Source organism: Carcharodon carcharias, chromosome 9 (assembly GCF_017639515.1).
Source record: "Carcharodon carcharias isolate sCarCar2 chromosome 9, sCarCar2.pri, whole genome shotgun sequence".
In the NCBI taxonomy this organism is placed as follows: domain Eukaryota; kingdom Metazoa; phylum Chordata; class Chondrichthyes; order Lamniformes; family Lamnidae; genus Carcharodon; species Carcharodon carcharias.
In genome coordinates, this window is record NC_054475.1 from 43502461 (window position 1) to 43517682 (window position 15222).

A 15222-nucleotide genomic window follows, 5' to 3' on the forward strand; every position below is an offset into this window, starting at 1 on the left:
CTCCAGGACAATCCTGGAAAGTTGGACACTGCAGCTTAAGGAGAGAGGGAGTCAGTTGGAACTGAGATGAGGAGAAATTTCTTCACTCATAGGATTGTGAATCTTTGGGATTCTCTTCATTGGCTGTAAGGTGCTTCGGAAGATCCTTAGATAGTGCAAGGGCTATATAAATGCAAATCTTTCCTCACTCCTGCGCCTTTAAGGGGTGATTGTTCCAGTGACGTCAGGAGTCCCCGCGCAAGCGCCTTGGCGGTAGCGCGGGGGCTGACGGGAGGCCCAGTTCCAATATGGCTGAAGATCCCGGGGGAGTGACTTTTATTCACTCAATCATTTTCTCTTCTCTTTTCCTTTCTCCTGTCGGTTCTGCAACATGGAAGAACTCTCGATAACGTGTTTCGGTCTCGTGTTGTCGTCGCAATGCCAAAGAAAGGGAACAGAAAACGGCTGAAATACCGGGGAAACATTTCTTCTGAAGCAGGTGAAAAGAGAAAGCGAAGTGAAGGGGAGGGAGGGGAGGGATAGTGCTGGGGCAGCCGAACTTGCTGTCGAGGAGGAGCTGCTAAATGCCGCCCTTCCATTGGCTTATCTCGGGCCCCATTGTCCTGTGCGCCTGCTGATTGAGCCAGGGAGTTGTCAGTAATGGAGCTGAGCTTTTATCAGGTTAGGTGGCGTTAGGTTGGTTCATTTGGTTCTAAACCCGGGGCAGATTCTTTCCGTGCGGGTCCGGCCAAGAATCACAATCGTTGTGCGGGAGGAGAGGTATAGTAGTGGCATTTTTAATGCAGTCTGTACCGAGATGCACTCTGGAGTGAAACCTAGTTGTAGCAATGCACTCCACGAAGCAAACCGTTCAAGAAGCGCAACTTCGCCCTGAGAAAAGTAAAATATTGTAAATGTTGGAAATCTGAAAGGAAAAGAGAAAATGCCGGAAATACTCAGTGGGTCAGGCAGCATCTATGGCGAGAATCAGTGCAGGAGTGGTTGTTACGAGGATTCAAATAGGAAAAAGGATGATGGGGCAAGATGTCTGCCATGAAAGTGGTACTGGGACAAGAGGAGCTGAAAATGATAAAAAAAACATAATCATTACCAGCAGCTGCTATCCCGGGGGGGGGGGGGTGAGGAATTGTGGTTTTATCCCCCTGTCTTACACCATATCACAGACCTTTCTCATGGTTCTTTATCCAACTTTTCTCTCTTTTACTTCACAGAATTGTTACACTGCAGAAGGAGGCCATTCAGCACATCATGTCTGCACTGGTTGTCCAAATGAGCATTTCACCTAATGCTATTCTCCTGCCTTCTCCCCTTAACCCTGCAGATTGTTTCTTTTCAAATAATAATCTAATTCTCTCTTGAATACCTCCATTGGACCTGCTTCCACCATACTTGGACAGTACACTCCAGACCCTAACCACCTGCTACATGAAAAAGTTTTTCCTGGTGTTGCTTTTGCCAGTAACTCTAAATCAGTGCCATCTTATTCTCAATCCTTTGCGAATGGGAACAGTTTCTCCCTATCTGCTCTGTCCAGGCCCTCATGATTTTGAATACCTCTATCAAATCTCTTAGCCTTGTCTTCAAGGAAAAGAACTTCTCCAATTTTACTATATAACTGAAGTTCCTCATCCCTGGAACCATTCTCCTAAATCTTTTATGCATTTTCTCCAATGTTGTTACTTCCTTCCTGAAATGCAGTGCCCAGAACTGTATGCAGTACTCCAGCTAAAGTCTAACTAGTGTCTTATGCAAGTTCTCTTGTACTCTCTGCCCCTATTAATAAAGCCTAGGATACTGAATGCTTTATTAACTGCTATCTCAACCTGTCCTTCCCCCTTTAAAGACATAGGCAATTATACACTCAGGTCCCTCTGCTCCTGTACCCCCTTCATTTTGTACTGTCTCTCCATGTTCTTCCTACCAAAATGTATCACCTCACAGTTCTCCATATTGAACGTCAGCTGCCACTATCTGCCATTCCACCAACTTGTCTATGTACTTTTGAAGTTATACACTGTCCTCGTGGTTTACAATGCTCCCAAATTTTGTATCATCTGCAGATTTTGGAATGGTTCCCTGTACATCAAGGTTTAGGCCATTAATGTATATCTGGAAAAGCAAGGACCCCAATACTGATCCCTGGGGAACTCCATTATAACCCTTCCTCCCAGTCTGAAAAATTCATTAACCTCTGTTTCCTGTCATTCAGCCAATTTTGTTTCAATTTTCCTACTGTCCATTAACTATAACTTTTCTCACAAGCGTGTTGTGCTGCACTGTATCAAGTGCCTTTTGGAAGTATTTTCTTAAATTCTATTGCATTTCTAACTTTTCCCAGTTCTGATTAAAGGCTTGAAATGTCAATTTTGTTTCTCTTGCCACAGCTGTTAACTGAGCTGCTGAGTATTTCCAGAATTTTCTGTTGCAGCGTCACCTTCCTTACATAAAGCAATTTAAGCTCTGCATCCTAATTTGCTCCCAGCATCCATCGTCCCTATGCTTGCTGACCTACATTGGCTCCTGGTGCACCTCAATATTAAAAATTCTCATCCTTGTCTTCAAAACCTGTGTTTCTCTCTAATCTCCTTCAGCCTCACAACCCCTGATATTTCTGTACTTTACCAAACATGACCACTTACAAATCTCCAGTTTTCATTGATGGCCATGCTGTCAGTTACCTTGAACCTAAGCCCTGGAATTCCCTGAACATCTCTCTCACTCTCTTTCTTCCTTAAGGCACTCCTTAGTTTTAGTCACCTAATATTTTCTTATGAGGCACTGTATCAAATTTTGTCTGATAAAAATGTTATAGTAGAGCATTTAGAAAACTTCACAGCAATTAGGCAGAGTCAACATAATTTTGTGAAAGGGAAATAATGTTTAACCAATTTATTGGCGTTCTTTGAAGGAGTCACGTGTGTGGATAAAGGGGATCTGGTGGATACATTGTACTTACATTTCCAGAAGGCATTTGATAAAGTACCACATTAAAGGTTATTGCGGAAAATAAAAGCTAATGATATAGTGGGTAAAGAAGATTGGCTAACTAACAGGAAGCAGAAAGTTGGCATAAATGGATTTTTTTCTGGTTGGCAGGATGTGTGTGGTGTGCCACAGGGATCAGTGCTGGGGCCTCAATTTCTTACAATTTATATAAATGACTTGGATGAAGGTACTGAAGAAATGGTTGCTAAATTTGCTGATGTCACAAAGGTAGGGAGGAAAGTAAATTGTGAAGAGGACATGAGGCTACAAAGGGACAATAGGCTAAATGAGTGGGCAAAGATTTGGCAAATGGAGTATGATGTGGGAAAATGTGAAATTGTCCATTTTGGCAGGAAGAATAACAAAGCTTATTATCTAAATGGTGAGAGATTGCAGGGCTCTGAGATTCAGAGGGACCCGGGTGTCCTAGTGCATGAAACACAATAGGCTGGTATGCAGGCACAGCAAGTCAATAGAAAAGCTAATAGAATGTTATTGTTTATTGTGAGGGGAATTGATTACAAAAGTAAGGAGGTTATGCTTCAGTTGTACAAGGCACTGGTGAGACCACATCTGGAGTATTGTGTACAGTACTGGCCTCCTTATTTAAGGAAAGATGTAAATGCATTAGAAGTAGCTCAGAGAAGGTTTGCTAGATTAATACTAGGAATGGGCAGGTTGTCTTATGAGGAAAGGTTGGATAGGTTAGGCTTGTATCCACGAGTTTAGAAGAGTAAGCAGTGGCTTGGTTGAAATGTTTAAGATCCTGGGGGATCTTGACAGGGTGGATGTGGAGAGGATGCTTCCTCTTGTGGGTGAATCTAGAGCTAGGGGCGGTCACTGTTTTCAAAATAAGGAGTCGCTCATTTAAGGCAGAGATGAGGAGAAATTTTTTCTGAGGGTCGTGAGCCTTTAGATCGCTTTTTCTCAAAAGATGTGGTAAAAATATTTTTAAGGCAGAGCTAGATAGATTCTTGATAAACAAGTGGGTGAAAGGTTATCAGGGGTAGGCAGAAATGTGGGGTTGAGGTTACAATCAGATGAGCCATGATCTTATTGAATGGAAGAACAGGCTCGAGGGGCCACACAAGTGCCAGGCAATAACCATCTTCAACAAGAGAAAACCCAACCATTCTCTCTTGACATTCAATGGCATTACTATTTCTGAATCCCCCACTATCCACATACTGGTGTTAACCATTGACCAGAAACTGAACTGGACTAGCCATATAAATACTGTGGCTACAGTGGCAGATCAGGGGCTAGGAATCCTGTAGCTCACCCCCTGACTCCCCAAAGCCTGTTCAGAATCTACAAGGCACAAGTCAGGAATGTAATGGATTACTCCCCCCTTGCCTGGATGAGTGCAACTCTAACACTCAAGAAGCTTGACACCATCCAGCACAAAGCAGCCCACTTGATTGGCACCCCATCGACAAACATTCACTTCCTCCACCATCAACGCACAATAGCAGCAGTGTGCACCATCGACAAGATGCACTTCAGAAACTCACTAAGCCTCTTTAGACAGCACCTTCCAAACCCATGACCGTTACCGTCTAGATGGACAAGGGCAGCAGATACCTGGGAATGCTATCATCTAGGGGTTCCCCTCCAAATCACTCACCATCCTGACTTAGAAATATATTGCTGTTCCTTTACTGTCGCTGGATCAAAATACTGAAACTCCCTCCCTAACAGCACTGTGGGTGTACCTACACCACATGGACTGCAGCGGTTCAAGAAGGCAGCTCACCACCTTCTCAAGGGCAGTTAGGGATGGACAATAAATGCTGGCCTAGCCTGTGACGCCAACATCCTGTAAATGAATAAAAAAAAGACTCGGGCCGAGTAGCCTACTCTTGCTCCTAATTCGTCTGTCTGTGTAATGTTTCTGTGAAGGGCTTTGGGATTTTTACAGCATTAAAAGGTAATATATTTGGTGTTTTGCATTTGGTTACCCAACCCAACACCATTTTTGTGAAAACTCTAAGGCAGTATAGTGTTGAAAATTAATAATTTAATACTTCTATAATATGGGACACAAATAAGGTCAAAAAGTATTTTGTCACTGACTTTTGGTATCAAGTTTACTTTTTGTGAACTTTGTCAAAAACCATGCCTGCCTTTCAGCAGCTATTTCTTTTAGCCTTAACTGATATAACACATACAGAACTGCTTCTGTGGTGTTTCTGTAATTCAACTGTAGGGAAAAACCACTGTGCTCGCTCAAAAATGTGCTTTATTTCCAAGCTGCAAAAGAACACCCCTCTCCTGCATTAATTAAATATTTCTGTTTCTTTTATCATTCTTGCCTCCTCTTGGTACATGCTGTCAGTTGGTGCTAAACGAAGATTTGATGAAACGTCACAGAGCTGCAAAGTTAACTTTGCTTTTTGCTTCACAGGTGCTGCCTGACCTAAATATTTCCAGCATTTTCTATTTTTATTTCAGATCTCTGGCATCTGTAGTATTTTTCTTTTGTAACTTTTGTGTGACCTGCGCATGTCTGCTTGGAATGATCCTGGGACCTGTTTAATTTGACTTCATCTAGGAAGGTTGCATCATATAAATTGCACTGAAGTCATGTCTGGAGTCTGGAGATGAAAGAGAAACATTGTTCTGCATCCTGATCTGTGGCTATTTGTTGTGTGTCATTAATTTTGAAGAGCAGCTGCCAAATATGCACACGTGAAATTTGCTTAGATTCTTGATTTTTAGCTTGATATACAAAGCAGTACTGCGTTTTAGTTGAGGGTGGCCCAAATAGTGAGAAAATAGTCCGAGGATCAGTGCCCTCGGCCCATGTGGTATGGCAGAACAGTTGTCAAACTCCTATCTTCTGTCAAACCAATATTAAATCATCCCAGATTGACTCCACAATCCACTATGCACACTCTGTAAATTGAATTAATTGCTAAGACGGAGTCATGGAGTTCTGATGTCCCAAAAAATAAGAGCAAAGTTCAAATTTCTGTGGTTCTGGTATTTTCTGTTCTAATGGTAGTTCTACGTTCAGTTTGAGTCATTATAGGCTTTTGGTTGTAATGGAGATTTAACTTTAGGTATTGATGTAGCCTGACAGGATTCTAATTAAACTTTATAATGGGCATCAACCTCGTTGTTGAATTTTGCTTCTGGTCATCTAAAAGTGAATATCCACACATCTCTGAGACCTTTTTAGCATTGCTTGTCCCTTTACCTTAACTAAACATTTCAGCATTAGTCATATTTTAACTTTTTAGTAGAAAGAATGATGTTTAATTCATTGGATAGGTGACTTAGATATTGAATAGATAGTGTTGTTCGTATTTTTAACTTTAAGTAGCTATTAACTTCAGTAGCTATTAAAACCGAAACACTAATACTATGGAATGTGGTTTGGAGGAGCTGTATAATTAATGAGTACTGAATTGTCAATGATGAACTGATTTAGTAACTTTGTCGCAATAATTAATTTCCTTTTCCTGTGGTGTTTAATCCCATCAGACCAGTTCTTCTTAATGCCTCTGAAGCTCCACGTGTATTTGTCCACCTTTATGAAAGAAATACCAACATCATTTTCTTTTGTGAAATGGGTTGGGAAATCTGTCCAATTCCAAATGTTTGTATCCAGAAGAAGAAAGTAAGGCACAGGCTATATGGAAGAACCATATATGTTGGGATTTGGGAACGTGCAGTAGAATCTTTTTTCTTGGCTTTTTCTGTATACGAAGAGAGAGCAATTGTTTTTGTTAGCCTTCCACACACATTTTACTGTGTAGCAAGCTCATATGAGAACCTCCAATCTCACTTGCAAATTCATAATTATTGGTAGCAGATAGTATTTGATTTCACATTTTTATTTCATAGTTTACTAAAGTTTAAACCTTTAACTTTTTTCTCAGTTACCGTGGCAGATTATGCCGATTCAGATCCAGCTATCGTGAAGACTGGTAGAGTAAAGAAAGCTGTAGCGAATGCAATTCAGAAAGAAGGTTGGTTTATATGAATATTTTTCAGAATACTATTTGATTTTGTCTAGCTTTTAATTTCTTTTTAATCCCTGATTTTAGGCTTCTAGCCACATTCCCCTTCTAATTATAACATTTTATTTTGATCAATAACTTTGTCACTTGGTTTCAGTTTAAAAGCCACAAGCAAATTAGCTGCACGGTTGTTGACATTTCTCCTTTCATGAGCTTAACGTTTCAGGTTACATGTGCAAAAATGAACAATTGCACTAGTCCTATACCATTTTAGGTCCTTCCTTCCTCCTCCTCCTCGCCCCCCCCCCCCCCCCCCCCCCCCCCCCCCCCCCCCCCCCCCACACACCCACCCACCGTGAATTAAATGCCTATCATTTAGTGTTCAGTTCTATTGATGTGCACAGGTTAGGAATGTGTTACGACCAGGATGGGAGGAGTGTACAGATTATCAAGCCACACAACTCCGCAGGATGTACCATTAATTTAAATGTTTCATTTTCTCTCCAAAATGGCCAATTGTGTATCTATACCTCTAGTACCCAGAAGAAAAGAGACTCTGACCAAGCTTCTTTCAAAAACTAAATGATTCATTTATTTTTAAACAAAACTTCTTTTAATAAGTTGCAAGTACTGGTTACCATACAATTTTAATTGATAAGTATAACTATCTATCACTTCCTAAAGAATACCCCCAGCGCGCACACCGACAAATCAAGGACAAAAACAGTCTCTCTGCAGATATGGGCTTTGGCGGATGGATGTTATAAAATAAAGGATAAAGCCCGCAGGGCCTCGAACTGTTGACCCAGAGTTCTCTTGTATGCAGACGGGCCGCTGGTCCTGGTGGATGCCTGGAAGCTCCCACCAACTGGTCCAGCTTTGCAGGTTCAAATGCAAACTGGTTACACTCAGATGAGGATTCTCTGACTACAGGTTGATAGCCTCACACAATTTTAGGCAAGGTAGAGAGGGGGAAACCAGTCAAGATAGCCTGCCTTTCTTCAGCTTGTCTCTAACAAAACTGCTTTCAAAGCAAGCAGGTTTCACAACTTGTTTTTTTCCCTCTCTCCCATGTGATTGCCTTTTTGTCTCCCAGCTTCATTAAAGAGCTTTGCAGTTCAACACAAACAAGCAACTCCTTCTCAAGTACCATATAGGTCAGGTGATTTCTTGAAAGAGGCCTGTTTGTCAACAGTTCCAAGGTGAACTTTTGATCTTTTTTAAAAGAAAAATCCCAGGTTAGCATTCACATGTCCAGACCATGCCATGTCCTTCCATTTTGTAAAAGAAAACTTCAACCTTGAGAGGTATTCTAACAAATGTCACATCTAGAAAGGAAGAACCTTTATTTATATAGCATCTTTCACAAACTCAAGATGCTATAAAGTATTTCACTCGCCAATAAAGCATTTTTTTGAAACGTCGTTACTCTGATAAGTAAGAAAACATGGCAACCAGTCTACATACAACAAACTTCCACAGATAGCAATGTGATGACTAACCAGATAACCTATTCTAATGTTGGTTGAGCAGTACATGTTGGCCAAAGCACTGGGAGAACTCCCTTTTCCTCATAAAATAGTGCCATGGATTTTTTTTTATATCTACTAGGGCCATGGTTTAATATCTTATGCAAAAGACATTACCTCCAACAGTGCAGCAGCCTCAGTGTTGTATTGGTGTCAACCTAAATGATAGGCTCAAGCCTTTGGATTGGGCTTGAATCACGACCTTCTGACTTGGGTGGAAATGCTGCACTGAGTCATTGCTGAATGATATGTGTGGTTCCACAATTTGCTTAACGTTATTTCAAATTACTTCTGTTGTATTTGAGCTGATTGCAGTTCTGTAAGACTAGGTTATGCTCTTCCTTCTGGGACAATAAGACCAGGAACCCCAGGCATAGGGCACAATGGGAATGGACATGTATCCTGCTAATTTTGGAGCAGTGCATTTAGTGTGCTAGAGTGCACCATTGTGGTTTATGTAAATTATCATCTGTTTTTATTGCTTGTTGAGCAGTGTTTGGGGCAGGTCTGAGAAGAGCATGGGAAAGGCCCTTGGAAGTTTGACAGCAGAGGAGGTGGTCACTTACCCTATGCCTAAGTGGTCTGAAGTCTAGCTTCAATTCTTCCTTACTCGATATGCAGCCTGTAACCTCGTGATCTATGCAAGCATAGTGGAAGGATTAAAGCAAACATAAGGATGACAAATTTAGCCTAATAGATTGAAGTTACTCAATGAAAATGCACAGATTATTTGAGGGAAAGGAGTGGAGACAGAGGAGGCAAGAACAGAGGTATTCAATAAAATGTTGCATGAGCATATGGTCAAGGATCTTTCATAAATACCGTTGATGTTGGCTTATAGATCGACCTTTGAAACCTTAAAAAATCCCTCCATAAATGGGGGTCGACTTGTATGCCAAGTGCAAAAGTGAACCAATGGTGTGGGTGGTCGCCATTTTGAAATGTGATCAGCATCTGATGCAAAGAGTGGACTTGTCTTAAACTCTGTGCATCTTTGCAACACAGACCATACAACCTGCTTGATTGCCAGTTATAAGGTGCTGGTAAGTAAAACATCCACTTGGGCAAAAAATTGAAGCTGACTACGAATGTGAATATAACATGTCATGGCTAGAAAGAGGGGTCGATTTATACGCCATGTATACACAAAGATATGATTTTTGTGTTGAAAAATGGGGTTGTTTGTATGCCAGGTCAACTTATACGTTGCGATTTATGGTTCATTAAGCTTACCTGGATAATCCTAGAAGCTTTTTGCCAGATGTGCATCCCCTAGTTAACTAAAATTTAATACTCTTTGTAGATCTTAATCCAGCCCCTCTTGGCCTTGTCAATTATACTTCATTTAAAATAAATTTGAATTTTAAAGTGTACTATTTCATATGTGGGGTGGGGTTTGTGGGTGGGTTATGGCTTCCGTGCCTTTCAGTAAAGTACTTGTCTTAGACTTCCTTTGATAAGCTGTATCCACAATGAAATAACAGCTGAAAGATCTTGTCAGAGTCCAGTTAATGTTTATTACTTTGGATTCATTTGTAGAAGAAAGTTTTTGGTATACAATGACCAAAGGTTCCTAAGGACTTGTGCATCTTAATGCTGACTACTTTCAATAGCAAAAATGATCTATTGTAAACCTCCTCATAAGTTCCTGTATTGCAGTGGCTGATTGTTTTTGCCAGGTGTAACTTAGATGAAAGGGTTGACTTATAGAGGAATCATTCAGAATTTTCTTTATATGTAGGGTTGGCTCTGTGATACTAAGCCTGGCACTGAACTTTTATAATCTCTAGAAAAGATTGGAAAACATATGTGGAACAAAAGTTTCATTTGCAGTGGTACATAAAATCCAGCTGCTTTCTCTCTGTAAAGTCAAAATATTCAACTTCAGTTAACTGAAAGTATCCATTATTGTGCTTTATAATGTACAAATTTACAGGGTTTCTTAATTTTTTTTTAGCAGCTTTGGTAACTGGTTATTTTATAACATTGCATTGTAAATAGAATTCAAATGGAGAAAATCGACCAGTTCTGGATGATTTATATAATTGGTGTTGATTCTTGTATATAATTAGGTTTATTTAAGCTGGTATCAAAACTCCTGGAAAAAATTGTAAAGAATTGATGTGTATTGTCCTTAATTTGTAATATAATGCTCACCCAGTGACTGCTATAACCTCTTGAATTTTAACAGCTCTGGTGTTGTATTTTCAAGATGTTCTTTCCAGACTGAACCCAGGGTAAGAGGCGATCATCTAGAATTGTACTGGTGGGCGCTTGAGAGTTCATATGGATACAGCATGAAAATTTGCATGATGTCTTTATACATCACTGAAATATTAGTGGCACCATAGCTTTAATTCAGTTGTACATTAAAAACATTTCTTATGAAATATAATTTGTTGTAAACCCTTCAGATTTACAGGTTTGTACAGTTCAATGATGAGCAAATACTGACAGTTTAATGGTTTTATTTTAGTAAAGTTGCTGTGTGGTTTGGAAGCGTCTCAAGTCCCTGTGACAGAAGAGGCTCTTTCCTCTGTTCCTGAGGATCATTTGGATTGTGACAGCAGTGATGAAGTTGATGTTGATAGCCACTCAAATGAGTTGAAGGTTTCTAGGAAAAAGAAAAGCAAAAGACAGCAAGGTAATTAATTCTTAATATTGCAACAAAGAAATTGTAAATGTGACTGGAAAGTTGCTTAAAATTCTTGATGGTTTTTTTTTGCCTTTTTTACTTGTCTTGTGCTTACATGCTGCATATGTTATGATCTGGTTAGGGACCAGTAAATTTTTGTTTAAAGTAGACAGTTTGAAATCCCAGTTACCCATGAGGAGAATAATGCCGCAAGATTTCCGTTGTAAATAAACAAAATGAACTTTACTATACAAAATTAGTAAAGAAAAACAATTTACAATATCTATCTTGTTCTCTATAACATTCAGAATTAACCTGTGGTAAATATGAATTAACAGACAAACTGTGGTTGAGCATATCACATTGCACAGTAAATGGCCGATGCAGCCAAGGCAGATTCCCTTGGATTTCTCAGCGACCCACCCAAGTATGTGACCACAGTCATAAAATCCCATTAAAACTCTCTCCCTCAAGAGGGATTTCAACTTCTCACTTTCAATGATCTAGCTTCTGAATTGCCTTAGAAACTGCTCCACTTTGGACTGCCCCAATAGCTGCTCACCTCCCGATGATTCGATCTCCTCTCCTGGGACTGCATTCCATGAGTTTCACAAAACTCAACTCCCATCTCTGATTGCCAAAACACCAACTCTCTTGCAGACTGCTAGCTTCACTAAGCTGGCATTGCCCCTGGGTTTCTTTGCACTCCAGCCTCCTGGCTGAATTGCTCTATAAATGGCTTCCAGGGCCTCTCTTAGCTCTGACTGTCCAGTATGAAACCAGTGACCTTTCTCCATCTTTCAGCCCCCCCACTACTTCTCTGAGCTCTAGCTGCCTGGAATCTGATAACAGTTAAATCACACAAGGTCCAAACTGGAACCCTCCGCTGTACCAATGGTTCCCAAAGCTGCTTCGATCCCTCACTGCCTGAAGCCTGCTAACAGCAGCCCCTTTTCAGTATGGAGCCTCTTGCCTGCTAGGGAACACTCAGATAAACTGAAACCAGAGAACCTTCTTAAGCTCCACCCATTTCCTTGAAGATTTAGCCTTTCAGGGTTTAGTGAATGCTTTTAAACTAATTCAGCTCTAACTCCCATAAAGAAAACATCCTCTGGACTGCACTTCTTTGCAAGCAGTGTAGTCATCACCTCTCCAGCTAAGTAAGCCCACCTGCTGTTTTAGGATCTTATCTTTCTAGCTGTAAGACCCTTAAATCAATACGACCCCATTTAAATCTAATGGACTCCAAGCTGCTTGAATTGCATTTATCCCATTTCCTACAGTTAAGCTTTAATCTTCCCAGAACTAAAATTTACTTCTAAAACATCAACATGAGCCATGAATTAGATACTCATCTCACGGAGTATTGATGTTTAAAAGTAATTGTTAGCTTGGTGGCCCAAAGCTTCCTACTGCACTATTGTGCATGTTTGATGAATTATATTTACTTGGACTTGCTCCTAGTGAGCCAACCTCCTTCCCTCTTTGGTTCTTGCAACACTCTTCGAGTAAGCACAAGACAACTGCACATAAGAAACATTTATTCACACAGCATAGGATATCAGCCTGTGAAGTACAAGAATAGCATTGGGTTTCTCTCTCGTCAGCTACCTAACCAGCCATGTTTATATGTCTTGCAAAGCGTATTTCCTAGATAAACTCTAATTTCACAGATAACCCTGTTTAACTCCTTCATGATTAAATACCTCCAAATAGCTTGATTTAGCTCCAGGCCTTCCCAAGGCTAGCTTGTTTACCCAAATTATAACATACACCCATTCTATGATATGGTTAATTGATCCCTCTGCTTATATTTGTCATGCTTATCACTAAAATTATGCATGGTCGATGTTTGAGTCATGCATTTCCTTGCACAGGCATTCCTTGCAAATTAGACATCTGGAATGAAGCATAATTAATTTCCCTGTTGCCCACAGTTGCCTACATTTCCATCTCTCCTCCTATCTGGTGTGCCATTGACCAGTTATGGTTTATACAGTTCAGTTCGATTAACTGTTCTCATTCACTTCAATCCCAGCTGTATTATACAAAGGCTGACAGTATCATTGAGATTCTTTGCATCACCCATATTCTCCCAAATGCCATCACACAAGCAGAACTTGTGCAATTGATGCAATTATAGAATCCCAGTGTTGCACAATTTGGAATTCTCAAATGCTTGAATCTATATCTATCTCAAATAATGTAAAAAACCTATTTGATTTTTGCTTCCTGTCCATCAGACTTTTCCCCACAAGTCAAGTACCCATGCTTAAATTTCTGTCATATTTCAGAAAAAGTGGTGCTTTGGTACAGGAACCGAATTGTCTTAATTTCTGAGTGACTACCAGTTGCAATTGTTAGGCTTGACATGCAGCTTGAAAAGCAATTAAACTCTGATCTCATCCAGGGCAAAATTATGATGTTTTAAACATATACATGCTCATCCTTATGGCAAGAAAATTTGATAGTGTAGCGTGCTGCACTTTCCCCTTTCTGTAACATCACTGAATAATATGTTTCTACTTGCTGAAATGAGATGGTGTTTTCTTTCCCTAGAGAATGTAGAGGACTGTGGACAACAGTACCCTATAGATATTTGGTTGTTTCTCGCATCCTACATACGACCTGAGGATGTTTCGAAGTTTGCTCTAATTTGTAAAAATGCCTGGACTGTTACCTGTACAGCTGCTTTTTGGACCAGGTTATACCGGAGGTGAGATACTTTGATTATTTTTTATTCTATAAACTATTGCCAACTGTAGAGACTGATTTCAGAAGTTATTTACAGAGGCAGTAAAGGACTTGAGGATTTGCTTTTTATAAATGGAATTTGTGCATCTTTTCTGAACAACAAACATACCCATTCATCAAAGACCCTCAAAACAAATGAAGTGGAATTTTCAAGTGCATTTGCAAATTGTCTGTCTCAGTTCATATTTTCATATCAAGCACTTGAAATCATAAGTGCAGTCATAGTGAATGGATGCCCAGTTTGGTCCTCCACCATTTTCCTATCGTGACAACAACCTCTGCTTCAAGGCTGATGGTCAGGTACTAAGTTGTTGATCAGCCAAAAATTCTCTGAATTTCTTCCGTTTCATGGTTGCATACCTGTTTGAACTAACCTGTGACAAACGCAGCTCTGGTTTCTTCAATTCAAAACTGAGTTTCAAATCATATATCCTACTCATCATTAAAGATGTTCATTACCACCTTCACAACTTTGTCTGTTTCCAGCTCTTTATCCACTATTGCCAAAATTCTCTTTGTAACACCAGATTACTTTTCTCCAATGTCTTAGTTGCTGCCCACCCCATCCACAAATTTCAGCTCATTCAAAATTCCACCATCTGCATTCCATTGAGCTTTAACTGCCACATGACCATCACTCCTCCTTGTTGACCTATACTCGCTTTCTTTTCAAATTTAAAATATCCCTATGATTTCAACTGCCCCCACCTCTGCATTTTTCTGTGGCCTTCCGTGCCATCCAGTTATTTGGAATTCAGTGGAATGCCACTGACTTTCCTCCTAATTCAGTGGCAGAATCACCTCTTAGCCCTACTTTTTGGAACTTGTTCTTTATCTCATTTACCTCTCTGCCTTCGCTATCTTTAACAGCATTCAGAAAAGCTGTATGTTTCACCAAGCCTTCAATCACTCTTTTCAGTTATACTCTGTGCAATTTTGTTGTCTTAAAATTTTAGAATTTTCTTCAACAGTACAGGTTCGGGTGAGCTGAATAAAACAGCCTGCTTTGATGCTTGCACCATCTTACAGAAGTGCAACCACACACACGGTGGAGATGTGCAAAAAGGAGAGACATCAGGGTCAATTTCATGATATGATGCAGAGGGTACATAATCCATGTCAAAAAACCTCCATGATTTAATTGTGATCACCAGGAAGCCTCGATCTTTCCTAAGGATAGCAAATGCAATTTTCCATTCTTTGTCAAACTTCTATTTCTGACACGTGAAACCCCTTTTGTTGCTTTTCTTTGCTGTTTCTGAGGGTATAATATCACCATGATTAATGGACCAGAACTGAACATAGCACTGCAAAGATAAGAAATGCTCTGCTGCAAATTGAGACAAAGCCC

The 15222-nt window shown here is 40.1% G+C and overlaps 1 protein-coding gene across 1 annotated transcript in view; it reads left to right on the plus strand.

Moving 5' to 3' along the window:
- The first annotated feature begins 248 nt into the window (after positions 1 to 248).
- tmem183a (transmembrane protein 183A) overlaps positions 249 to 15222 on the plus strand; it is a 28485-nt gene continuing 13511 nt past the window's right edge. The window contains exons 1-4 of the mRNA XM_041195861.1: positions 249 to 478; positions 6873 to 6962; positions 10959 to 11126; positions 13677 to 13833. Of these exons, the coding sequence (XP_041051795.1) occupies positions 418 to 478; positions 6873 to 6962; positions 10959 to 11126; positions 13677 to 13833 (476 nt within the window). The 5' untranslated portion in view covers positions 249 to 417. The remainder of the gene's footprint in view (positions 479 to 6872; positions 6963 to 10958; positions 11127 to 13676; positions 13834 to 15222) is intronic.